The sequence below is a fragment of the Carcharhinus amblyrhynchos genome, chromosome 2, assembly GCF_965287045.1.
Source record: "Carcharhinus amblyrhynchos chromosome 2, sCarAmb.v2.hapA, whole genome shotgun sequence".
In the NCBI taxonomy this organism is placed as follows: domain Eukaryota; kingdom Metazoa; phylum Chordata; class Chondrichthyes; order Carcharhiniformes; family Carcharhinidae; genus Carcharhinus; species Carcharhinus amblyrhynchos.
In genome coordinates, this window is record NC_137325.1 from 131,265,186 (window position 1) to 131,292,998 (window position 27,813).

The 27,813-nt window shown below is 42.5% G+C and overlaps 1 protein-coding gene across 1 annotated transcript in view; it reads right to left on the bottom strand.

Moving 5' to 3' along the window:
- Positions 1-27,813, bottom strand: part of nom1 (nucleolar protein with MIF4G domain 1) — a 63,994-nt gene that overhangs the window by 18,368 nt on the left and 17,813 nt on the right. The window contains exons 6-8 of the mRNA XM_080212870.1: positions 11,219-11,380; positions 8,099-8,220; positions 5,574-5,706 (exon numbers count right to left, since the gene is read on the bottom strand). Coding sequence (XP_080068996.1) covers positions 5,574-5,706; positions 8,099-8,220; positions 11,219-11,380 — 417 coding nt within the window. The remainder of the gene's footprint in view (positions 1-5,573; positions 5,707-8,098; positions 8,221-11,218; positions 11,381-27,813) is intronic.

Below are 27,813 nucleotides of genomic sequence, written 5' to 3' on the forward strand. Positions count from 1 at the left end.
CTCTCCTTACAGATGCTGCCAGACCTGCTGAGATTTTCCAGCATTTTCTCTTTTGAACAAAGAAAATTACATCACAGGAATAGGCTCTTCGGCTCTCCAAGCCTGCACCAATCATGCTGCCTGACTGAACTAAAGTCCCTCCCTTTGGAGACCATATCATAGAAAGAACATAGAACATAGAAAAACTACATCACAAACATGCCCTTTGGCCCACAAGTTGCGCCGATGACATCCCTACCTATGAGACTTACCTATAATCCTCAATTCTATTAAGTTCCACGTACTCATCCAGAAGTCTCTTAAACGACCCTATCAAATTTGCCTCCACCGCCACTGATGGCAGCCGATTCCACTCACCCACTACCCTCTGAGTGAAAAACTTAACCCTGATATCTCCTCTGTACTTACTCCCCAGCACCTCTCATAGCAACCATTCCAGCCCTGGAAAAAAGCCTCTGAGAATCCACCCGATCTATAACTCTCAACATCTTATACACTTCTATCAGGTCACCTCTCATCCTTCGTCTCTCCAAGGAGAAAAGGCCAAGCTCCCTCAACCTATTCTCACAAGGCATGCCACCCAATCCAGGCAATTTGTAAATCTCCTCTGCACCCTTTCAATAGCTTCCACATCCCTCCTGTAATGAGGCGACCAGAACTGAGCACAGTACTTCAAGAGGGGTCTGACTGGGGTCTTATAAAGCTGCAGCATTATCTCCTGACTCCTAAACTCAATCCCTCGATTAATGAAGGCCAGTACACCATACGCCTTCTTGACCACATCCTCCACTTGCGAGGCCGATTTAAGAGTACTATGGACCTGGACCCCAAGGTCCGTCTGATCCTCTACACTGCTAAGAGTCTTACCTTTGATATAATACTCCTTCATCCCATTTGACCTGCCAAAATGGACCACTACACATTTATCCGGGTTGAAGTCCATCTGCCACTTCTCCGCCCAGTCTTGCATCCTATCTATGTCACGCTGCAACTTCTGACATCCCTCCAAACTATCCACAACACCACCAACCTTCGTGTCGTCAGCAAACTTACCAAACCATCCCTCCACTTCCTTCCAGGTCATTTATGAAAATTATAAAACAGCAAGGGTCCCAGAACAGATCCATAGGGCACTCCACTGGTGACCGACCTCCACGCAGAAAAAGACCCATTTACAACCATTCTCTGCCAGAAAATGCAGATGCATGGGATTGAGGGTGATTTAGCAGTTTGCATCAGGAATTGGCTAGCTGATAGAAGACAGAGGGTGGTAGTTGATGGGAAATAATCAACCTGGAGTTCAATTACAAGTGGTGTACCCCAAGGATCTGTTTTGGGGCCACTGCTGTTTGTCATTTTTATAAATGACCTAGATGAGGGTTGAGAAGGATGGGTTAGTAAATTTGCTGACGACACCAAAGCCGGAGGAGTTGTAGACAGTGAGGATGGATGTTACAGTTTGCAGAGGGACATAGATAAGCTGCAGAGCTGGGCTGAGAAGTGGCAAATGGAGTTTAATGCGGAAAAGTGTGAGGTGATTCACTTTGGTACGAGTAACAGGAGTACAGAATATAGGGCTAATGGAAGGACTCTTGGTAGTGTTGATGAGCAGAGAGACCTCGGTGTACATGTGCATAGATCCCTGAAAGTTGGCACGCAGGTTGATAAGGCTGTTAAGAAGACGTACGGTGTGTTAGCTTTTATTGGAAGAGGGACTGAATTTCGGAGCCGTGAGGTCATGTTGCAACTGTACAAAACTCTGGTGCGGCCGCACATGGAGTATTGTGTACAGTTCTGGTCGCTGCATTATAAGAAGGACATAAGAACATAAATAAGAACATAAGAACATAAGAAATAGGAGCAGGAGTAGGCCATCTAGCCCTTCGAGCCTGCCCCGCCATTCAATAAGATCATGGCTGATCTGTCGCGGCTCAGTTCCACTTTCCCGCCCTCTCCCCATAACCCTTAATCCCCTCTCTTATCAAAAACCCATCAACCCGCGTCTTAAAAATATTTAGCGAGGCAGCCTCCACCACTTCAACGGGCAGAGAATTCCAGAGATTCACCACCCTTTGAGTGAAGAAGTTCCTCCTCAACTCCGTTCTAAACCGCCCCCCCTTTATCTTGAGGCTGTGCCCCCTAGTCCTACTGTCTTTTTTGAGCGGGAAGAGTCTCTCCACCTCTATCCTATCCATCCCATTCATCATCTTATACATCTCAATGAGATCTCCCCTCATTCTTCTAAACTCTAACGAGTACAAGCCTAGTTTATTCAGCCTCTCCTCATAGCTCAACCCCCTCAACTCTGGTATCAGCCTAGTAAACCTCCTCTGCACTCCCTCCAAGGCCAAAATATCTTTGCGCAGGTGCGGCGCCCAAAACTGCACACAGTACTCCAGCTGCGGCCTCACCAATGCCCTATACAGCTGCAGCAAGACCTCCCTACTTTTATATTCAATCCCCCTCGCTATGAAGGCCAGCATCCCATTCGCCTTCCTGACCACCTGCTGCACCTGCAAGCTGGGTTTTTGCGACTCATGCACAAGGATCCCGAGGTCCCTCTGCACCGTCGCCTGCTGCAGTTTTTCGCCACGTAAGTAATAGTCCTTCCTACCATTCTTCCTACCAAAGTGAACCACCTCCAACTTGCCAACATTAAATTCCATTTGCCATTTCCTGGCCCATTCGCCCAGCCTATCTAGATCCTTCTGCAGACTCTCCACACCCTCCGCACAATTTGCCGTTCCCCCAATCTTGGTGTCATCAGCAAATTTCGACACCCTACACTCGGTTCCCTCCTCCAGATCATCTATATAAATGGTAAAAAGCTGAGGCCCCAGCACTGACCCCTGGGGCACTCCACTAGTCACCATCCGCCAATCCGAATAGCACCCGTTGACCCCCACTCTCTGCCTCCTATTTGACAACCAATCCTCTATCCACGCTAACACCCTACCCCCAACTCCATGTCCCTCGACCTTCTGCAAGAACCTCTTGTGAGGTACTTTGTCAAATGCCTTCTGAAAATCCAGAAAGACCACATCCACCGGCTCTCCTCTATCCACCGCCCTAGACACATCCTCATGGAACTCCAGTAAATTTGTCAGACACGACTTCCCTTTAATGAAACCGTGCTGCGTCTGCTCTATCAAGCAGTTCCCTTCAAGATGCCTCGCAATTTCCTCCTTAATGACGGATTCTAACATTTTACCTACCACAGACGTTAAACTAACCGGCCTATAATTCCCCGCCTTTTGCCTGGCACCCTTGTTAAACAACAGCGTAACATTAGCTGTTTTCCAATCCTCCGGCACTTCCCCGGAATCCAGCGACGTCTGGAAAATAACCACCAAGGCATCCACTATCACCTCCGCCATTTCTTTCAGAACCCTCGGATGCATTCCATCCGGTCCTGGGGACTTGTCCACAATCAGCCCCTCCAGTCTGTCGAGCACCGCCTCTCTAGCAACAGTAATGTCATTAAGACCCTCCAGTCCTACCACCTTTCCAACTCTAACACCCGGCAAATTATTCACGTCCTCCTCCGTGAAGACAGAAACAAAAAAGTTATTCAATACCTTAGCCACATCCCCATCCCCTACCACTAGGTCCCCTTTCTCATCCTCTAAAGGACCAACGTTCACCCTAGCCAGCCTCTTCCTTTTTATATATTTATAAAAACTCTTGCTATCCTTTTTTATATTAAGCGCGAGCCCAGCTTCATAGTTTCTCCTACCCTTCTTTATCAACTTCTTTGTCAATCTTTGTTGACATTTAAACCCCTCCCAATCCTCTTCTCGCCCACTACTCTTAGCTACTCTAAATTCCTCCGCTTTTAATTTAACACTTCCCTTCACCTCCTTCGTTATCCACGGCTTATCACCTCTCCTCCTACTGTCCTTTTTGACCATCGGAATAAATTTCCACTGAGCACCAAGAAAGATCTCCTTAAAGATCCTCCACTGCTCCTCAGCAGACGCTCCCTCCAACGCGCTCCCCCAGTCCACATTCGCCAATTCTTCTCTCATCCTACCGTACTCCCCTCTATTCAAACAAAGTATGCGTGTCTGGGAACCCACTTTCTCGTGGAGGCATTGGAAAGGGTGCAGAGGAGGTTTACCAGGATGTTGCCTGGTATGGTGGGAAGGTCTTATGAGGAAAGGCTGAGAGACTTGAGGTTGTTTTCGTTAGAAAGAAAAAGTTTGAGAGATGACCTAATTGAGGCATACAAGATGATCAGAGGGTTAGATAGGGTGGATAGTGGGAGCACTTTTCCTCAGATGGTGACAGCTAACACGATGGGACATAGCTTTAAATTAAGGGGTGGTAATTATAGGACGGATGTCAGAGGTAGTTTCTTTACTCAGAGGGTAGTAAGGGTGTGGAATGCCCTGTCTGCAGCAGTTGTGGACTCGCCAACTTTAAGGGCGTTCAAATGGTCAGTGGATAGGCATATAGATAACATTGGAATAGTTTAGGTTAGAGGGTCATTAGATTGGTTCCACTGGTCGGCGCTGTAATGTTCTAAGGTATTTAGTCACATTTTCAAAGAACTCAACAAAGCTCGTAAGGCACGATCTGCCTTTGACAAAGCCGTGCTGACTACTATCCCTCCATTCCCATCCCATTCATGTACTTGCCAAAACACCCCTTAAAAGTCACAACCATATCTGCTTCCACTATCTCCCCCAGCAGCGAGTTCCAGTCACCTATCAGCCTCTGTGTAAAAACCCTGTCTCGTGCATCACCTTTAAACCTTGCTCCTCACACCTTAAACCTATGCCTCCTAGTAATTGACTCTTTCACCCTGGAACTCTTCCACCCTTGGCTCAGATTCCAGCATCCACAGTAATTTGCTTTTATTCACAGGCTTAAGAATGCATCTTGGTGCCACAAAATGTGATTGTCTTACATGCAGGTCACCATATGCGCCATATCGACTATGTTAAGTCTAAAACACCATAATAGCCAAGGGGCACTTGTAGCTTTCTTGCTATTTCAAATATGGGCTTGTTGCCATTGTTTCAGTTGCAAAATATAAATGAAAAATAAATGCTTCCCCAAGGGAGTTTTGTGTAGGATAGTTCTGGATGCTAGTTATCAGCATGCCATATGCTACTGGTCTCTCTCTTTCTCTCCCTCTCAAAAGATCACAGATTCACAAAAGAAGGCAGCCATTTGGTTCAGCGTGTCTGCACTGGCTCTCCAAACAAGCACCATGATTCATAGCTATTCATTCCCCTGCTTTTCCCCTGTACGCCTTCATGTGCCTTTGGTAGCCTCATCCAAACTTGCCAACTTTCTTGGGTAAGCAATGGAAGTGATCAATGGGACTGATCATGACAAAAGTTTTGGATGGCTGGCCCGTGCAATTTCTGGACCTTTGCATTTAGAATTAAGAACATAAACAACTTTACCAACACAGAAGTGCAAACTCTATAATACTGAAATAAAAGATGAGAAAAAGAAATACTCTCTTTTTAGTTTCATAAACACTGCTGATAAAAAAGATTAAATACAATTAAAATTTTTGAAGATTTAAAATGGTTAAATCATTGTAAAATTAGCACTACCTGAAATCTTCTTCCACTCGCACAGAACTTTTCCAATAGGAAAGCATAGAAAGGATTAAATAGTTTTTCTTGTAGGCAGCAGTGAATAAGAACGTGAATAATCTCCCTTTCCTGTTGCTCTTTCAGCCCAAGCCTGCAAAAACAAAGATTGAATGTAAAATCCAGATAACTGTTAAACTGCTTTTTAATTCATTTACCGGATGTGGGAGCCGCTGACTAGATCAGCATTTATTGCCCATCCTGGTTGCCCTGGTGGTGAGCTGCCTTCTTGAACTACTGCAGTCCTTGAGGTCTGGGTACACCCACAGTGCTGTTAGGGAGTGAACAGACCTAGCGACAGTGAATGAACGGCAATACATTTCCAAGTCAGGATGGTGAGTGACTTGGAAGGGAACTGCCAGGAAGTGATGTTCCCAGGTATCTGCTGCCCTTATCCTTCTATTTGGTAGCGGTTGTGGGTTTGGAAGATGTTGCTTTAGGAACATTGGTGAGTTCTTGGCATATATCTAGTAGATGGTACATATAGCTGCCATTGTTCATCATTGGTGGTGGGGTTGAATATTTGTGGATGGGATGACGATCAAGTGGGTTGTTTTGTCCTGGATGGTGTTGAGCTTCTTGAGTGTTGTTGGAGCTGCACTCATCCAGGCAAGTAGAGGCAACAAGTCAGGATTGTAATGGAATACTTCCTACTTGCATGGATAGACTTTGAGGTGGAGGGTGTCAAGGATATGGGATATGCACCTGTTCTGGTAGCCGCAGTATTTATTCAGTTGATAGTGGGGGATTCAGTGATGGTAATGTCATTCAATGTCATGGGATGATGGTTAGATCCTCTCTTGTTGGAGATGGTCATTGCTTGGCACTTGTGTGGCGCGAATATCACTTGCCACTTTTCATCCCAAGCCTGAATATTGTCCAGGTTTTGCTGCATTTGGGTGTGAATTACTTCAGAATCCGAATCATAGAGTCTGTATAATGCATAAGGAGACCATTCAGTCCATTGGGTCTGCACTGACAACAACCCCATCCAGGTTCTAAGTCTGTAACCTTATATAATCCCCGCCTACTATCCCCCTCATCAAATATCCTGCGACACCAAGGAACAATATGCGATGGTCAATCAACCTAACCCACACATCTTTGGACTGTGGAAGGAAACCCACACAGACACAGGGAGAACATGCAAATTCCACGTCACCCAAGGCCAGAATTGAATCGGGGTCCCTGGTCTTATGAGGTAGCAGTGCTAAGCATTGTGGTGTCCACTTTTTAAGCAATAAATGACAACTTAATTTGGGCAGAAAATGTAAAACTAAAAAAAATTGCTCTTTAGAACCAATTGTCAAAGGCTCCATCAGGCTAAGCTAAATATGAATGCAGACTCCAGTAGTCAAATCACCACGTGGAACCCAATGTTTCATTTGTCTCCCAAGCCATTCAATTCTGGTGAAATGTGCAGCATTTTCAGAAAGCTATATTTCTTAAATTTAATATATCAGTATTTTCAGGTCTGTCACCATTTACCTCTATGCCATTCAAAGAGAAAAGACAAATACCCCAGGCAGGCATAACTTTATGGGCAGAATTCTCCCACTTTTAGACTAGGTGATGTGTCGAGAACATGGTGTGTTTCCTGCCTTGGAGGCTGTTGCGAAAACAGACCAAATCATCCAGCCCGACCTAATTAATGTGCCTGAATGTTTCACATCACATTCAATGACAGGCAGGCCTGGATGACATGTAGTCCGCTGTCTTGTCCAGGTGCCATATTGAAAAGGCGCCTAACATCACCGACCCATTACTGAAGAAAGAACATGGACGGCCTCAAAATGAGTAAATGTAAATTGACTTGTGACGAATGAATAAACTTTAACTTTACTTTATGATCCAGGAGCACTCTGAGACTGAATGAACAAAGATGGATCTCCAAGAACAATCTGTGGCTAGAAGGTGGTCGCTCACTAGGACACCTAATCTGGAAGGTGCACCCCTATAGATGTACCACTGGCCCACTGCTGTGGTGTTCTCGGGTCCAGGGTTGTGGACAGCCTCCATCCTGAACTCTGGAGGCAGCCTCACACATTGTTCAGTTCAGTCTCGACATCTGCACCTTGTCCTTTGTTCTAAACGTGTTTCACACAGCATGTTTTCCCTCCAGGAATCATAGAGTGGTTTGGGGGTGAGTTTGGTTTTTCTTTCCGTCCCTGTTAATGGAATACAAATGAGGTTCATGTCAGCCTCTGATGGGTTTTCTGATCTGCCATGGCAGGTATCAACAGATTTCCCACTCTAAATTTATGCTGACATTAAACTGATTTTTGGGCATCCTGCCATATTCTCCCCCCACACCTGCTGGTCAACCCACTGGTGTAGACTTGGGAGAATTCCACCCAGTGATTCTGAAGGAATGGATGTAAATAATCAAACACATTTACTGTTTCACCTTATTCTAGCATTGTAGTCTAACATGTCATTCAAGATACATTAAGATTTTTTCAGCAAAACAAAAATTAGTTATTGACCTTAAAAGTTTTTCAAATGCATCCAAATAATCTTCACTGGTCATCACGACACAAAAGATATTCCTCCGTATGTCTGTATTCATCCTTTGTTTACGTGCAAGCTCCATAATTTTTCCACTTAACTAAAATGTAACGAAAAGCATTTGTCAACACTTCACATTTCTTGGTAAACATGTTTTAAAATCAGAAATGCTTTAAACCAATTTTCAGAGGGTTGCAACCATAGCACTGTGATGTTAATCAGCAATTTTATAATTTACTGCGCGAGTCATTTGACAGGTATTGATCGTGAGTTCCTACTGAATTTTCATAGCATATCAGGTCTTTAATTGGGGAATGATAGTTATTCAAGTAACTCATGACTTACCCTGTAGCTGGTTCTCATCACCATTATCATTTTCACCATTCAACTGGTTGAAGTATGACAGGTAATATATTTTTTAATTGATACACTATGAATATTTTTAAGATTTAAATTTTGGTTTCTGCAGCTTACATTGATCAAGTCAGGTTGAAGAAAACTCTTTCACAAGGGGATATTTATTTGAAACACAAACACAATTTTCACGTTTTGGATCTTGCCAGTTTTCTGTAGTTTCATTATCCTTAACTCTTATTATATTTTGATTTATTGTAATGATAAACCTGCCAAATTATTTTCAACACTGTTCATGCGCCATTGGAAAAATAAAAGTTCTTAATTTCGAACTATTAATGTAATATAAAATCTGAAAAACTTTTAAATCATTGTCTTCTGATGGAAATCATCATTAGTATGTTGAAGTACAGCGAGGTTCAGACTGATTATCATGAGTTGTGAATAAAAGGACTACCTAAAAGACTAGAACTCCAAGAATGAATAAACAGCTGTAGTCAGATATAAAATGAAGAGGTCTATGATAAAGTTAATACTTGTAATGTAGAGGAACTCTGACGAATTCGCAAAAGCAAGAAAAGAAGCAAAAAAGGAACGCAGAAAGACAGAAATTATGAAAATAAAACACAAACCAACAAAGATAAAAATTGCAGTACATGCTGAAGGTTTTGACTGTTAAAAGGAGTTCACAGTGAGAGCAAATTAACTTTGGAAATGCTGTGCTCCAAGAATCCTAGTCAGGTCTATTTTCTTTTATAAATGACACAGGTATACAAGAAATTACATGAAATGTGCTGAAGGTACCCAATTTGGGTACATGAAGCAAAATAGCAAACTGAGAACCAATGCAAGAGGCCATAGGGAGAGGCCAGAAATGAGACAAAAATAGCTCTCTAGGTAAATTTCCATCCTGTTCTTAACCCCAAGTAGGAAAATTCTCAAAGAACTTTGTCCAAATTACACAAAAAGTATTTGACAGAGCAAATAGTAAAAAATTGTCTGCAAGTCAATGCATCGATAAGAAAGAGTAGTAACAAAATATTACCAAGGAGGTTAGAAATATTTCATAACATTATTATTAGATTATGGACAGCTTTTCTATGAATGCCTTTAGATGCAGATTCAAAGACAAAACTTAAGATGGAATTCATCAAACATTGAAGAAATGGAAAATGGGAAAGTAAATTAAAGAAGGTTCACTAGGCTGATACCGGAGATGAGGGGGTTAGCCAATGAAGAGAGACTGAATAGATTGGGTCTATACTCGTTGGAGTTTAGAAGGCTGAGAGGGGATCTTATAGAGACATACAAGATAATGAAGGGGATGGATAGGGTAGAGGTAGAGAGATTCTTCCCACTTCAAAAGGATAGCAGAACTAGAGGGCACAGCCTCGAGATAAGGGGGGGGGTGCGGGGGCAGTTTAGATCAGAGTTGAGGAGGAACTTCTTCACTCAAAGGGTGGTGAGTCTCTGGAATTCTTGCCCGTTGAAGTGGTGGAGGCTTCCTCGCTGAATATATTTAAGTCACGGGTAGATAGGTTTCTAATAGACAGGGGAATTAAGGGTTATGGGGAGAAAGCAGGAAAGTGGAACTGAGTCACTTCAGATCAGCCATGATCTTATTGAATGGTGGGGCAGGCTCGAAGGGCTAGATCGCCTTCTCCTGCTCCTATTTCTTATGTTCTTATTACAATAGGATGTTCCAAAAGAGAAAATGGTCAAAAGCTTCAAGTTCCTGGGTGTCCAGGCCACTAACTACCTCAGTGGTTCCCTGCCATCATGTTGACACTATAGTTAAAAAAGTCCATCAATGCCTCTTACTTTCTCAGGAGGCTAAGGAAATTCAGCATATCCGCTAGGACTCCAACTAACTTTAACAGATGCACCTTAGAAAGCATTCTTTCTGGTTGTATCGCAGCTTGGTATGGCCCCTGCTCTGTTCATCATGCAAACAAGTCTCCCGTCCATTGATTCTGTCTCACTTCCCACTGCCTCAAGGTAGCAGACTTCATAATCAAGGCCCATCTGCACCCTGGACATATTCTCTTTTACTTTCTTTCGTCGGGAAAAAGATACGAAAGTCTGAGGTCACATACCAACCGACTCAAGAACAGCTTCTTCCCTGCTGCCATCAGACTTCTGAATGGACCTACCTTGTATTAAATTGATCTTTCTCTACACCCTAACTATGACTGTAACACTACATTCTGCACTCTCTCCTTTCCTTCTGTATGTATGATATGCTTTGTGTCTACAGTGCACAAGAAACAATACTTTCACAGTATACTAATACATGTGACAGTAATAAATCAAGGGGATTTTCACAATAACTTCATTGCAGTATTAATGTAAGCCTACTTGTGACACTAAACTAAACACATCAAATCAAAGTTACCAGCTGTGCAGTCATGAAAGGGCAAAGTCCCCAATTTTATACCAAAATTTCTGCAATTCTTTTGAAAGCAAGACATTTTTCAACATACAGGTCAAAGTAGATTACTTTGTTTTTAATGGCTGGGAATCCTATTTATACATACTCAATACCAAAGTTTAGTATTATTTCATTAAATGACGATGCAAATCAAAATATAAGCTCACAATGTGCTGGAAATAACTCCAACTTAAACATTTGTTTATACAGCATTAAGGTAACCTAAACCGCACTCTTATGACTTGGGAAATCGATAAAAGCAAAATAATAACTGATTTTATGCTCACTGTATATTGACAATTGAAATACTCACCTTTCCAATAGCACCGTTTTGCTGCGTTTTAGCATTCGTGTTATCATTCATGGGGGTACCACTCCATGAGGATCCCACAATCCACCACCGTCCTACTTGAGCTGCTGTCAGTAGGTTTTCTAATGTAGCACGGAGGAGGAATTCTCCACGGTTGTTACGAATCTGAAAAGACACAATAGATGAAGCATCAGCTTCTTTTCTTACAATAATCAATGCAGATTTTTTCAACACCATTCCAGGATTTTGAACCAGCAACAATGAAGAAGCAACAATGTGTGATTTGGAGGTTCTGCCCTTTTATTTCCATGCAGGCGCTACTGAAGAACTCGGGTGAGTTGCTGCAATTCATCCTGTAGACCGTACATAAGCCAGCCGTGATAAATTGGTAGAAGAGGTCTGGGCTGGTGGACATTGTGCAAATCAAGACACTGGCTTTGACCTGATGCCTAGCGAGATGAATGTTGTCAAGGTGACATTGTCATCAAAGCAAATTGAGAGAATTCCACTGCTTTCTATACCTGTATCTTTTAAGTGATGGAGAGGCTCTGAGAAGTCAGGTGGTGAGCTCCTCACAGCAGAATATCCAGCCTCTGACATGGTCTAGTAGCTGCAGCATTTATGTGGCAGGCTCAGTTGAATTCCTGGTCAATGGTAATCCCCATGATGCTGACTGTGGGAGATTTTGTGGTGGTAATGTCATTGAACAGCAAGAAGAGTTAAGTAAGTACTGTCTTATTGGAGATGGTAAATTCCTGACATTCATGTGATATTGGTGCCACATGTAAGTCCGTTCCTTTATATTGCCTAGTTCTTCATAAAAATGGACCCAGACTGCTTAATTAGCTAAGAAATTGCAAATAGAACTGAACACAGTGTAATCAATGGTGAATTATTGCACTTCTGACCTTACGATGGGGAGGGTGGTAGGGAATAGCAATTGATGAAATAGCTGAATGTACTGTAGTTGGGGATCAGGCACTGCCATGAGGAATTCTTACAGCCACAACGTAATGTGACCCTGATGACTGGCCTCCAACAATTCCAACCATCACTCGCCACGTGAGGTCGGTCTCCAGTGGATGTGTTTCCCTGATTGATTTCAGTTTTACAAGGGGTCCATCTTAAGGTCAAGAACAGTCACTCCCTCTCACTGCTGGAATTCAACTTGTGCCAATATTTAGCCAAAGGATGTGATAGAGTCATAGTCATAGAGGTTTACAACATGAAAACAGGCCCTTCGGCCCAATTTGTCCATGCCATCCATATTTTTAAACTCCTAAACTAACCCTAATTGCCTGCATTTGGCCCATATCCCTCTATACCCATCGTACCCATGTAACTATCCAAATGCTTTTTAAAAGGCAACATTGCACCTGCCTTTACAACTACCTCTGGCAGCTTGTTCCAGGCATTCACCACCGGCTGCGTGAAAAAATTGCCCCTCTGGACATTTTTGTATCTCTCCCCGCTCACCGTAACCCGAAGCTCTCTAGTTCTAGACTCCCGTACTTTTGGGAAAAGATACTGACTAGCTGATCTGTGCCCCTCATTATTTTATAGACCTCTATAAGATCACCCCTTAGCCTCCTATGCTCCAGAGAAAAAAGTCCCAGTCTATCCAGCCTCTCCTTATAACCAAATCATCAAGTCCCGGTAGCATCCTAGTAAATTTTTTCTGCACTCTGTCTTGTTTAATAATATCCTTTCTATAATAGGGTGACCAGAACTGCACACAGTATTCCAAGTGTGGCCTTACTAACGTCTTGTACAACTACAACAAGACGGCCCAATTCCTGTATTCAATGTTCTGACTGATGAAACCAAGCATGCCAAATGCCTTCTTCACCATTCTACTTGTGACTCCACTTTCAAGGAGCTATGAACATGTACCCCTAGATCTCTTTGTTCTGTAATTCTCCCCAACGCCCTACTATTAACTGGGTAAGTCCTATTCTGGTTCAATCTATCAAAATGCATCACCGAACATTTGTCTAAATTGAACTCCATTTGCCATTCATCAGCCCACTGGCCCAATTGACCAAGATCCCATTGCAATCGAAGGTAACTTTCTTCATTGTCACTACACCATCAATCTTGGTGTCATCTGTAAACTTACTAACCATGCCTCCTATATTCTCATCCAAATCATTAGTACAAATGACAAATAACAGTGGATCCAGCACTGATCTCTGAGGCACACTGCCCAGAAAGCTTGTGAATTTACTATCAAATAAATTGGTTGGTCTTAAACCTGGTGTTGTCAGACTTCTTACTGTGTTTACCCCAGTCCACCGCCAGCATCTCCACATCATGCACACCGCTGGTCATAGGCCTCCAGTTTGAAAAACAACCCTTTACAACCAGGGATTGGACATCAAGGAATATGGAACAAAGGTGTGCAAGTGGAGTGAAATACTGATCAGCAATCACCTAACTGATGGAACAGATGTGAATTACCTACTCCTGCAGTGTAATGGTACTGGAGCAGCTTGGGTGGAAGTGTGACTAGTTCTGGAGAACGTGTGTTCAGCAGAGTGGGCCTGATTCTCTGGCCACTCCGCAGTGTTATTCTCATGGTGGGAGGCAGTGCACTGTTCACTGGCAGTGGGATCATCTAGATTTCTCATAGACTCCATCCTATGCTGCCAGAAAACCCGTGGTGGTGGTGTGCGTCGGCAGGACCACAAGATTCCGCCGGCATGAACAGCCAGAAGATTCCAGCCTGCATTCATGTTGCCAAGGGTTACAGCTTTTGCTACGTCCAGTGTACTCAGTCATTTCTTGCTACTGGATGGAGTAAATCATATAGGCTGAAGTATGGCACTTTTGATGGCAGGGAGTTCAGAAGGATGTAGAGAACCCATCCTCTCTGCACTTCTGGATGAGGATACTTGCAAACACTTCAGTATTTTAAGTCCAATCATGAACTAGGATGCCCTGAATGTTTAATTTAAAACAACTGAATGGAATTAAAATAGAACTACCAACATGGATTCTAAACACAACAGAGGAAAATACTTTTGGTTAATATAATGTCTTCCAAAACAGAATGTCCCAAAGCACAGCATAGCTATTTGCTGTACATATTTCTTAAAAAAGAGATAGCTTTGCCAAAGCTTTATGTCTTGCAATCATGAGGAAAATACCAATATCAGAGGAAACAAATTTAGTTTGTATGAGAAGAGAGCTGATTGCTTGGCAAGTGGACTCTGATTGGTAAGGGAGTTGCCATTGATAATGCACCAATTGATGATGACAACAGTTAATTGTCAAGCATTATTTGAAATTTAAACCAGGTAGCTTGACTCTGACTGGTCAAGGCATTGCTCTGAGGAATGAACTGCAGTCACTTAAAACTTAAATGTCAAAAAATGCATGAAGACAATCACTGAACCAAGGTTGACACAACTGTCCTGCAACTGACAAACGACATGTAATCAAAAGCTCTAATATGCAAGACATTCCTTGGACTATATCAAGTATTAATCAGAATTGCAATCTTTGAGATCATGGACAACCTTAACTTTAAAAATGTATATAAGGTCAGCTATGAACCTAAACATAAAACAGTGACTTTATTTTGTAATGTCTGAACCTTAAAGACATTTTAAAAGTTTATTTATTAGTTTCAAGTAAGGCTTACATTAACCCTGCAATGAGGTCACTGTGAAATTCCCCTAGTCGCCACAGTCCTGTGCCTGTTTGGGTCAATGCACCTAACCAGCACGTCTTTCAGAATGCGGGAGGAAACTGGAGCACCCAGAGGAAACCCCATAGACATGGGGAGAACGTACAAACTCCACACAGAGTGACTCAAGCTGGGAATTGAACCTGGGTCTCTGGCGCTGTGAAGCAGCAGCACTAACCACTGTGCCGCTTGTCACTAATAACTATTTCTATTTACAGCGAGTATTGCTTTTGAATGCACAGTGGCAGCAGTGTGTACAATCTGCAAGCTGCAGCAACTCAAAGTATCTTTGACAAGAACATAAGAACATAAGAAATAGGAGCAGGAGTAGGCCATCTAGCCCTTCGAGCCTGCCCCGCCATTCAATACACCTTCCAAATCTACAAGTTCTACTACCTGGAAGGACAAGGGCAGCAGGTGCAGGGAGCACCACTAGTTGAATCACTGTTCCTTCACTGTCGCTGAGTCAAAATCCTGGACTCCCTTCCTAATCACACAGTGGGTATACCAACACCATATGCACTGCAGCATAGAACATAGAACATAGAACATAGAACACTACAGCACAAACAGGCCCTTCGGCCCACAAGCTGCGCCGACCACATCACCTACCAACCTACAGACCTATCTATAACCCTCAATCTCATTAAACCCCATATACTCATCCAGAAGTCTTTTAAAAGACCCCAGCGAGTTCGCCTCCACCACCACTGACGGCAGCCGATTCCATTCACTCACCACCCTCTGAGTGAAAAACTTACCCCTAACATCACTTCTGAACCTCCCTCCCCGCACCTTAAATCTGTGTCCTCTCGTAGCGACCATTTCAAACCGGGGAAATAGCCTCTGAGAGTCCACCCTATCTATTCCTCTCAACATTTTGTAAACTTCTATCAGGTCGCCTCTCAACCTTCGTCTCTCCAGGGAAAAGAGTCCCAGCTCCCTCAACCTAACTTCATAAGGCATGCCTCCCAGTCCAGGCAACATCCTTGTAAATCTCCTCTGCACCCTTTCAATAGCTTCTACATCTTTCCTATAGTGAGGCGACCAGAACTGCGCACAATACTCCAAATGAGGCCTGACAAGGGTCTTATAAAGTTCCAGCATTACCTCCCGACTCCTAAACTCAATCCCTCGATTAATGAAGGCCAGTACACCATACGCCTTCTTGACCACCTCCTCCACCTGCGAGACCGATTTAAGAGTCCTGTGGACCCGGACCCCAAGATCCTTCTGCTCCTCAACACTACTCAGACTTCTGCCCTTAATAGTGTACTCGTTCATCCCGTTGGTTCTGCCAAAATGGACGACAACACATTTATCCGCGTTGAAGTCCATCTGCCACTTCTCCGCCCAGTCCTGCATCCTATCTAGTTCAAGAAGATGGCTCGCCATCACCTTCTCAAGGGCAATTAGGGATGGGCAATAAATACAGGCCTAGCCACATCCCATGAATGAAAATAAATTGCACCTTAAGTTAATTTTGGTAAGCGACCCCAATATTTGGGCATCCATCACAAAATTGAGTCTATATTCATGATAATGATAATCACTACAGAGAAATATATTTATGAACAATGATACATCAGTATTGTCTTAATTAGTTTTAATCAAATTAATTAGTCTTAATCAACAAACAGGATTTTCCATTTCTTACATGTATTGTATTCACTGTTAGGTGATTATTTCCATTGACATCAAATAGCAACGGTCTATTTTTGGTACACTTTTGACTTTATATACCTTCCGACAAAAAAAAACCATTCCCTCTCATTACGCTGATCTGGCTTTGCAAAATACAGCAGAGCTGCATTAAGTGAGAGCAGATGTTCTACAGAATTGAGTTTTCCATTTAACTTGCAACTGAAATAATGAAGTTCAGAAAAGAATATCAGATCACATATTGTTTATTTTTCAGTCTATAAAGCAAATTCTGCCTGGAAATACAGTAGCAATAAAACACAAAGCATCTGAAGTGGTCTTGTAATGGTCCCTTTTAACTATCAAGTAAACATTCTCGTTAACAACCTTTGTTACACCGAATAGACACATTTACAGTCTGGATATAAAAACAAACCCACTTTTCGAAGAGGATAGCATTAACCTTTTCATCAATGTTATGTACAGTTATGGTTCAATAAGATTTTGTGTAGTGCTTTCTGCTTCTATGAATCTCTCAATGTAAGGCAGTCACATGTACTAAAGAACAGACAAAGGTCAACAAAACTAGTTTAAAATGTAGCTTTATATGTTATGTATTATAGATGTACAATTATGCACTAAGTCTAAAGTGATAAGTGGCAAATAACATTTGTGCTTCTCAGGTGAAGTTGTAATTGCAACTGACCATCTCCATGAAGAGAGAACCTAACCATCTAATGTGGACAGTCCATCATTGCCATTGTAGAATCCCCACTAACATCCTGGGGTTACCACTGAGGCACAATGGCACAGTGGTTAACACTGCTGCCTCTCAGCACAAGGGACCCAGGTTCAATTCCGGCCTTGAGTCACTGTCTGTGTGGAACAAAGAACAGCACAGGAAACAAGCCCACGCCGCCCATTTTAATACTCAGTGAGCACCTCATTCTAATCCTTCCTCTACCTACGACTTTTGTCTCCATCTCGTGGACTCCACAATAAAGGGATGCAAATTTTGGGAATTATACGTGCGCTGATTAAGGGAGATCCAATTTAGGGACACCAATCAGCCTAAAAGCACGTTTTTGGGGTGTGGGAGGAAACCGGAGCACCCGGAGAAAACCCATGCAAGCACGGGGAGAATGTGCAAACTCCCACAGACACTGACCCATGTTGGAGATCCGACCCGGATCTCTCTAACTGCACAGCAAACAGTGATAGTCACTGAGCTGTTGTGTTGCCCGTCAATTGGTCCAGTTTAAGTGTCCACTAACGATGTGAAGCACTAGGCAACTCTCGAAGCAACATTCAAGAGCAGCCCTCGCACGACCCACCGCGTGTATGCCCCTTGTTGGCCAACAAGGCGGACCAAATCGCCTGTGGATGTAAAAAGAGATGTCAATAAACATACAACAGCCTATACAGACATTAACGGAAGATCCCCAAGTTTGCATATTCTCCCCACGTCTGTGTGGATTTCTTCCCACAATCTGAAAGATGTGCTGGTTAGGTGCACTGGCCGTGCTAAATTCTTCCCTCAGTATACCTAAGCAGGCACCGGATTATGGCGACAAGGGATTCTCACAGTACCTTCACTACAGTGTTAATATAAACCTGCTTGTGACAATATGAAATAAACTTTAAACGGACCAGAAACTTAACTAATCAGCCACATAAATGCTGTGGCTACAAGAGCAGGTTAGAGGCTGGAATTACACATGGAGTAACATGACTCACCAAAGCCTGCCCACCATCTATAAGGCCCAGGAATGTGATGGAATACATTCCACTTGCCTGAATGAGCGCAGTTCCAAACACACTCAAGAAACTCAGCATCATCCAAGACAAAGTAGCCAACTTGGTTGGCACCAACGCATAACAGGTACAAGATGCACTGTAGAAACTCACCAAACCGTTTTCCTTTCACAGCATCTTCTAAGCGCTCGGCCATGACCACTCAGAACAAGGGCAACAGACATATGGGAACACCAACACAACATGCATGTTCCCCTCCAAATCACTTGCCATCCTTATTGGGAATTATATTGCCATTTATTCAAAATCCTGGAATTCCCTTCCCAACAACATTGCAGGTCTACTTACATCAAATGGACTACGGTGCTTCAAAAAAAGCAGCTCACCATCCCTTTCCCAATCACAATTCAAGACGGGCGACAAATGCTGATCTTGCCAGCAATGTCCATGTACCACGAATGAATTAAAAAATGATCAAGGTGATTAGTGTCACAATTAGTGACTTAATTAGCATTTTTCATTTAAAGGCAATATAATACATCATGCCCACATGGAAATCAGATTGGGAAACCTTTTAGGTTTTACAGCCTCCAGTTCTTAAAGGCAAAGACAACACTGCCCTTGTTTGCAGCAACTGTGGCTTGTGGGGTTCCCTGCTTACTGACGTGGTCTTTCTGGGTCTTTGGATAATAAAGGGTTTGGTGTCAGAAGCCACTCTTAGTTGCATGATTAACTGCTATTGTTCAGTCGAATTGCCAGATAGATTAGCGGTCTTCACCGCCACTTGCGTTTAATGAGTTTTCTGCAGTTCTCATTTTGTTGAATTACAAACTTGGATAAACAAAGTTGAGAAGTCCATTGATTCTGAGTTTGGAGCAAAGTATGGACAATGGCAAGTGTGAATTTCACAGAGGGTGGTGTCTGGGTATGACCATTAATCACCCACTGGTCTGGGTGATTAATTTCAGAACTTTCCAGGAGCTCAATGTAGTTTGTGTTGAATTTGCAGAAGTCAGCTAACCTAGCCACCTGGTTGGTGTCCATTTTAATAACTAAAAGTTAATTCCAGGAACTTCCATATGAGTACAGTATTGCTAAAAGAGATGACAAGGACATGTCTTCATAACAACAGAATTAAAAATCTTGTAACATCCATGCTCCTCTGCTCCCCTTAAAATTTTAACCTGTCCTCTCATTATTCTTCCTCCCAAAATGTACACCTCACACTTTGTCACATCGGGCTTATTCTGTCATCTTCTTGCCTAATCTGCTAATTTGTCCCATTTTACCTTAAATGGCATACAATCCTCTTAAGGGTTAACCACATTTCCTACGTTTGTGCGTGTTGTAGACAGCAGTCTCGTGTCCCCATATCTATGTCCTGATATATATATATATGTAAAATATTGTAAATATGGGAAAACTAATGGTACCAACACTAGTTAATATTTATATCCGTACACCCTAAAAACATACATTCACCACTCTAATGAAGGGTTTATATTCGACTTTCTTCATTTTTGCTACATAGCTCGCCTACAGGGAGTGAACTTCAAAAAGTCACACAATTGGTGGGATTTGAGGCGCCAAATATCGTCATAAATTTCAGACAATACATGACTCATGAAGCCAGTGTTTCAGTTTAAAGACCTATCCTGTATTCAACTAGTGGCCACTAGGAGACATCATCAAAGGGCCAGCAACTCCTGACATGGAGCAGTTAGACCTCTCCAATGAATTCCAGCGTATACTGTTCAAAATAGATCAATTATAGATTTTATCAATTATTCCCGCCTTTCATTAGCTTTAGACCAATCATTTTCAATATACATAAATCAACAATAATATCTGTTGTATACTTTAGCCAATGCATCTTACCTTCTGGCACAACGGTATTTTACTTGTCTATAAAATCCAGACGCATCTTCCCATTTTGGCAACTTAACATCCTGTATTCCTTAGTAACAAAGTTCAAAGTGAACGTTCCTATAGGTTCCCCCACAGGTAACTGCCAAATCAGATTAACACCTGATTCCACATCAGAGCATGCGTCTATCTTATCTGGACAATGAAAAAACCCTACTCATCAAGTTTGACTAAGTGCTCTAAATGTTCTTACCATTAGAAACTCTGATAAAAACAGCCATATTTCCAAGGTTTTAGTATTCCCTTAGAATATGGCTTTGTCCTTATGCCCTTCACCATGATGTTTTGCAGCAATCTGCTTTTGGCAGATTGGCCCCACCAATTGCAACAATATATCTGGTGCCAACTTTCCAGTCTGCACCAGTCTGAGTTTTTCATCATTGCAGAATCCAACCTTGTATTAAGTCTGATTTTACTCTGGAAGTTGAGTGACTTCTTGGTGTGCACTCCCAGTAAGCGGGGAATGTATCAAAAATGGAAAAGTGGAATATCAGCCCGTCATTATAGTGGCTTTTAAGGAGGAAAGTCCTACTAGGTTAGTGAAGATTTTTAAACCATTAGACATCTTAATGTGCACTTCCAGTGGGTGAGGAATATCAAAAATGAACAATGATTCTTAAAAATACATTAATGCATTCAAAATGTATTGAAGATCAGCCATGATCTTATTGAATGGCGGAGCAGAGTCGAGGCACCAAGTGGCCTATTCCTGCTCCTAGTTCTTATGTAAAATATCAGCATGTGTGTTTGTAAATCTTAATCACTTGCTTAAATCGCTTACTACACTTCTTATGTGCATAAACTGCTTTCTTGTTGGCTTGTAAGTCTGTTTTAAAGTAATTTAACTCAATGCTGGTAGTTCTGTCAGAGTTTTAATGTCTAATGATTTAAAAATCTTTACTAACCTATTAAGACTTGCCCCCTTAAAAGCCATTATAACGAAGGGCTGATATTCCACTTTTCCATTTTTGATACACTCCTCTCCTACAGGGAGTGCACATCAAGAAGTCGCTCAACTGAGAGTAAAATCAGAATTAATACAAGGTTGGATTCTGCAATGATGAAAATTTCACACTGGTGCAGACTGGAAAGTTGGCACCAGATATGTTGTTGCAATAGAATAGTGGAAGCTTTTCTCCCTATTTAACTTGAACTGTACCTCACTTGGGAATGTCTGATGGGAAAGGAAAAAAAGACTTGCATTGAAAAAAGTGCCTTTCGCAATCTCAGGATGTCCCAAAGAGCTTTGCAGCAATTAAAGTGCAGCCATTGTGGAAAATATGAAATACGCCAGCCAACTTACAAACAGCAAGCTCCCTCTCACAACTATGTGATGACCAGAAAATATGTGTATTTTTCAAATAATGCTGATGTTGACAGTGAAAAGGAAACTTCACTTAGCGTCAATCTTGGCTCAAAGTTAGCATTTTCAATTGAGTCAGAGTTCAGGCGTCCAAGCTCCATTTGAGACATGAGCAGATAATTGAAGCTGGCACTTCACTACAGGACTACTGCAATGTGGGAACTGAGATCTTTCAAATACTATGTTAAACATGTTTCTTAGCTAGACGTAAAAGTTCTATTATTTGAAGAGAAGCAGGTGAGTTCTCCTGGTGTCCTGGCCAAAATTTATACTTCAACAATTCTACAAGAGTGACACGGCAAGCATTTGCATAGAACTTCTAATATGTTAATATTTCAAGATGTCAAGGCACAGCGGAAGAGTTAGAAGTGAAGAAAACTTGATCAAAAAATAATACTTCAAAAAGAATGTTCCAAAAGGCGTAAAGAAAAGGTAGTGTTTGTTGGTGCTGCCATGCTTTCTGCACATGCACAGATGCAGTCTCTGTCAGGCTGTTTAAAGTGAAAGATGCTATTAATATAGCTCTGTTTTCTGTTGCTGATTAGGCATTTTTGCAATCAGGTGTCTTATAATTGTCTCCTTTGCAACATCAGTTAATGGAAAAAATTGCAACTAATCAGAGCAACCATTTTAACAAGGAGGTTGTTGGAATTGCAAAATCAGCCACTTTCCCCTGCAGCCAATTAGTTTGGATGAGAGTCAGTCTTGGTGACCAAAACTATCTGCTCTGAACTATGGAGTTTCACCCTGGGTAAATAATCAAGAAAAAAGTATTTTGAATAAATTATTTAAGAAAAAAAACATCATCACTGAGTGAGGGGCTCGAAATCATGACCCGAAGATTAAGAATCCATTATCTACCAATTGAGCTGAGTGTGAAAACTCATTGCATGAAGCCTTTCCAACTTGTTTAATTTGTTCAAATAAACCCAAAGAAAAATATTTTTCAGTGGTTACAAGTGGCAGTGCTAATGTAGCCTTTTTGCAGTGTTAAGCTGGCCTGAGAGCAACATAGCACACAGCCACCATCATGGTGGGAGAATCAGCACATGCGCTGGAGTCTGCAGTGCAAGCCTCGTGTACACACGCAACTGTTTCTAATGCCTTCGTGGTTGGTCATAGTCATACGGTGCAGAAAATGCCCTTCGGCCCATCAAATCTACACCAACAATAACTACTACTAAGGGTGTGTTCATCCCATTTTCTTGCACTTGAATGTTATATTTCAAGTCCACATCAAAATACTTTTTAAAGGTTGATAGGTTTCTGGCCTCCACTACCATCCCAGGTAGTGCATTCCAGATTCCTATCATTCTGTGTGTAATTCTTTTTCCTCAAATCCCCTCTGAATCTCCTGCCTCTTACCCTAAAATTATGCCCCCTTGTGATTGACCCTTCAGCCAAGCAGAACAGCTGCTCCCTACTCTCCCTGCCCATATCCCTCATAATCTTATGCATTTCAATCAGGCTTCCCTGCTGTAAAGAAAACAATCCAAGCCTATTCGTCTCTCCTTATAGCTCAAATGCTCCATCCCAAAAATCCTGGTGAACCTCCGCTGTAACCCCTCAAGTGCTATCATATTCTTCCAATAATGAGCTGACCAGAACTTGCACGTAGTATTCCAGCTGTGGCCTTACTAACTCGCTGTACAACTCCAACATTACCTCCTTGCTCTTATACTCTATGGCAAGTGGCAAGAGATACACTGCAAAGGAAATGTCAGACATTTTCTTAATGTTTAAGAGAGAAGAATTGCAGAGCCACATTTATACAAGGCGATGCATAAGACCAAAGATCTTCGCAAAAGTATAATGAGTAACGACCGGAAGAAGTTATTGAAAGCAACAAAGATGTTAAATTCCACTCATTGGGAAAGAAGGAGCTGGTATCAATCAATGACGACATAGACAATGAACAAGCAGGGCATGCAGATGAGTTTTGAATCAGTTAGAGTTTATGAAGAAAAAGAAGTTAGATAAATCTTCTTCTGACTTCTCTGTTACTCACTCTACTGTTTACACTAAAAATCATTGGATTAATATGTTTTCATATGCTGTTTCTCACATATCCATAGAACAGAAATTTGAAGGACTCCTCTAAACAGTGCTCATTCAACAGTATGAACTACCTATAAAACATAATAGAGAAGGGAAAATAGAAGAGCTGCCCATTAATTAAATTTTGAAAACTTTTAATATGTTGAATGGATATGCTACAAATGTATCCTGTGCCCGATTTCATTTTAGTGCAACCTCTGAATGAAAACAAATGAGGGAATCCCTCTGCAGCTTGTCTTCAACTTAAAAAAAATCATTTCCTTCTTTCAATTGCAGTGACCTCTTGTCCTGATAGTTGTGAATGTGTTAGAGCAAGTGAGACAAGGGAAGACCATGCAAATGCAAAGCTCTAAATTAAAATCTGAGTGGGTCACATGCTTTTATTTCAAAACTGACTGAAAATCCCAATGGCAGGGCATATGGGAAGTAATATTGCAAATCTGGCGCCATTTATTTTCATTGTCATTATGCTGTTAGGTCAGCGCGAAAATTATGGATTTCCATTTTAAATGCGCCACAGTAACATTCGGTAGAAAAGCACCAATTGATGTCGCAAACCAGTTTTTACAAATTGTCCTGACCATCACATATTGCCATCTAGTGGCTATGCAGCAGTCTAGAAGCTGCAGAAGCTTCTGTAAACTGGCGGAATAAGAGGTCACCGGGCCATCTGCAAATTCAGATAGACAAGCAGGACATTCTAAGAAAGACGCACCGCCGCCTGCTCTGTCAATCATCTTGTTCACATTATAGGTAGCTAAATAGATACACCCACTGAACAAATCAGCTCCACGACTACCTCAGCTTACTGCTGACAGGAACCAAATCTTCTCTACAGTTAGGACTCTGTGTGGTGACAATCCTCTCAAACAGCTGCTCTGGAAAACCTTCTCTCTCTAAATGTTGTGGAACACGTGCATTTGACTCTCAAGCTTTACAATGTCCTGCTTCATCCATTTAATACAAATTAATTTAGGGTGGCACAGCGGTTAGCACTGCTGTTTCAGACTGCCTGGGACCTGGGTTTGATTCCCGGCTTGGGTCACTTTGCAGAGTCTGTATGTTCTCCTCATATCTCCATGGGTTTCTTCTGGATGCTCCAGTTTCCTCCTACAGTCCAAAAGATGAGCCGGTTACATGCATTGGCCATGCTAACTTCTCACTCAGTGTACCAGAACAGGCACTGGAGTGTGGCAAATGGAGGATTTTCACAATAACCTCTTTGCAGTGTTAACGCAAACCTACTTGTGACACTGATAAACTTTAAAATTTGATTTAATTGGCTGATTTACGTATCAATACTCTGAAATACTCAAGATAAACAGGGTGGCTAATTCAACAACAATTTACATTCATATTTAGATTTCAGATGAGCACTTGAAATGCCATAACATACAAGGCTATGGACTAAGCGCTGGAAAATGGGATTAGAATAGGTGCTCAATGGCCAGCATGCACACAATGGGCTGAAGGGTCTTTTTCTGTGTTGTAAAACTCTGACTCCATATTGCACTTTTAATGTAGGAAACTACAGACAAAAATTCACAGAGCAAAGCAGGAAAAGTCCTAAAATCAATATGAGGCCTCGTGGCACAGTGGTAGTGCCCCAATCACTGGACAAAGCACTCTGAGTTCGTGTCTAACACCAGGATCTGTTGGTCACAGGAGAGTTTATAACACAGTTCAACTTGTTGATAATCAGCTCCAGGGATCCTTCTATCATTTCACCACCATTCTCCAAAGGGTAAAAAAAAGTGTGTGGGTATGAAGGTATGCTTAACAAAATGATGGCAAAGAATTGGAGTTGTTTATGGAGGGAATTCGAAAGTTTAAGGCCAAGACAGATAAAGAGTGGGTGGGTGGGCAGGAGGTAGGGCGGGGTACCTTCTCAACAATTTGGTGTTAGTCCTAGTCAATTTGGCCGTTAACAGGTCTAGGCAGCAGGTGATCAAGGGAATAGTCTGCCTGACTGTCTGCCCCTCTTCTAAGGCTATGCTCATGACAAGGCGTCCATAGAGAGGGAGTATGTGGTGTCAGCTGGCACCATGAGGCCTTCCATGTCTGGTGAACACCACAGGGGCTGGGGTGCTTTACTAAGCCCCCATGAGCACATCTTGATTTGATGTTTATACGTTTCCTTTCTGATTGTAGTTTTTGTTGCAGCTCCTCTTTCAGGGGCTACCTTTTAATTTGGTGATCCGATCTTTCATAAGTATGTTAATTTGTCTGACTCAAAAGAATATAAAGAGACATTTTTTTGAAACCGTGGGGTGGTTAAGTTTGCAGTTGTATGCTTATAATGGTTAACAATAAATAAATGGCTCTAATAGTATCTTTCACCTACTAGCTTTCCGAAATAAGTGGTCAGAGTAGGAGGAACACAAAGTTCCCTGTCAATAGTAGTGCCCGGGAAAGTTAGAGAGAAAGGGAGCGGGTGTGCGCAAGGGGGAATTTGAATACAGAGAATAAGAATTTTAAAACAGAAGGCTTGAGCCAATTTGGATCAAATCAGCACAAGAGTGACAGGTGAGAGATAGAATATCAGTCGCAGGCATTTGAATGACATTAAGTTTATGTAAGTTGGAAAATGGGATACTAACCAGGAAATCAATGAGTTAGTTGAGCTTGGAAGTGACTAAAACAAAGCTGAGGCTTTCAGTGGTGGATACTTGTACGGGGTGAAAGTAATTGGTCTATGTGGTGGAATAGATATTAAGCTGGAAGCTTAGCTTGCAGTTCAATCAGATGCTGAGTCAAGTTCAGCCTAAGCCAGTGACCACAAATAGTGATAAAATTAATAACAGGGAACACTATTCATAACAAGGGCTTAAGGCATTGACTTTGGACAACCAGGGCCAGGAACGGTGGAGGAGCCATCCTTATAAAATAAGTCAGTGGAGGGATCAATTGAAATATATAAAAAGGAAGAGGCTGGCTAGGGTGAACGTTGGTCCTTTAGAGGATGAGAAAGGGGAGCTAGTGGTAGGGGATGGGGATATGGCTAAGGTCTTGAATAACTTTTTTGTTTCTGTCTTCACGGAGGAGGACGTGAATAATTTGCCGGGTGTTAGAGATGGAAAGGTGGTAGGAATGGAGGGTCTTAATGACATTACTGTTACTAGAGAGGTGGTGCTCGACAGACTGGAGGGGCTGATTGTGGACAAGTCCCCAGGACCGGATGGAATGCATCCGAGGGTTCTGAAAGAAATGGCGGAGGTTATAGTGGATGCCTTGGTGGTTATTTTCCAGACGTCGCTGGATTCCGGGGAAGTGCCGGAAGATTGGAAAACGGCTAATGTTACGCCGTTGTTTAAGAAGGGTGCCAGGCAAAAGGCGGGGAATTATAGGCCGGTTAGTTTAACGTCTGTGGTAGGTAAAATGTTAGAATCCGTCATTAAGGAGGAAATTGCGAGGCATCTTGAAGGGAATTGCTTGATAGGGCGGACGCAACACGGTTTCATTAAAGGGAAGTCGTGTCTGACAAATTTACTGGAGTTCTATGAGGATGTGTCTAGGGCAGTGGATAGAGGAGAGCCGGTGGATGTGGTCTTTCTGGATTTTCAGAAGGCGTTTGACAAGGTACCTCACAAGAGGTTATTGCAGAAGGTCAGGGGACATGGAGTTGGGGGTAGGGTGTTAGCGTGGATAGAGGATTGGTTGTCAAATAGGAGGCAGAGAGTGGGGGTCAACGGGTGCTATTCGGATTGGCGGATGGTGACTAGTGGAGTGCCCCAGGGGTCAGTGCTGGGGCCTCAGCTTTTTACCATTTATATAGATGATCTGGAGGAGGGAACCGAGTGTAGGGTGTCGAAATTTGCTGATGACACCAAGATTGGGGGAACGGCAAATTGTGCGGAGGGTGTGGAGAGTCTGCAGAAGGATCTAGATAGGCTGGGCGAATGGGCCAGGAAATGGCAAATGGAATTTAATGTTGGCAAGTGTGAGGTGGTCCACTTTGGTAGGAAGAATGGTAGGAAGGACTATTACTTACGTGGCGAAAAACTGCAGCAGGCGACGGTGCAGAGGGACCTCGGGGTCCTTGTGCATGAGTCGCAAAAACCCAGCTTGCAGGTGCAGCAGGTGGTCAGGAAGGCGAATGGGATGCTGGCCTTCATAGCGAGGGGGATTGAATATAAAAGTAGGGAGGTCTTGCTGCAGCTGTAT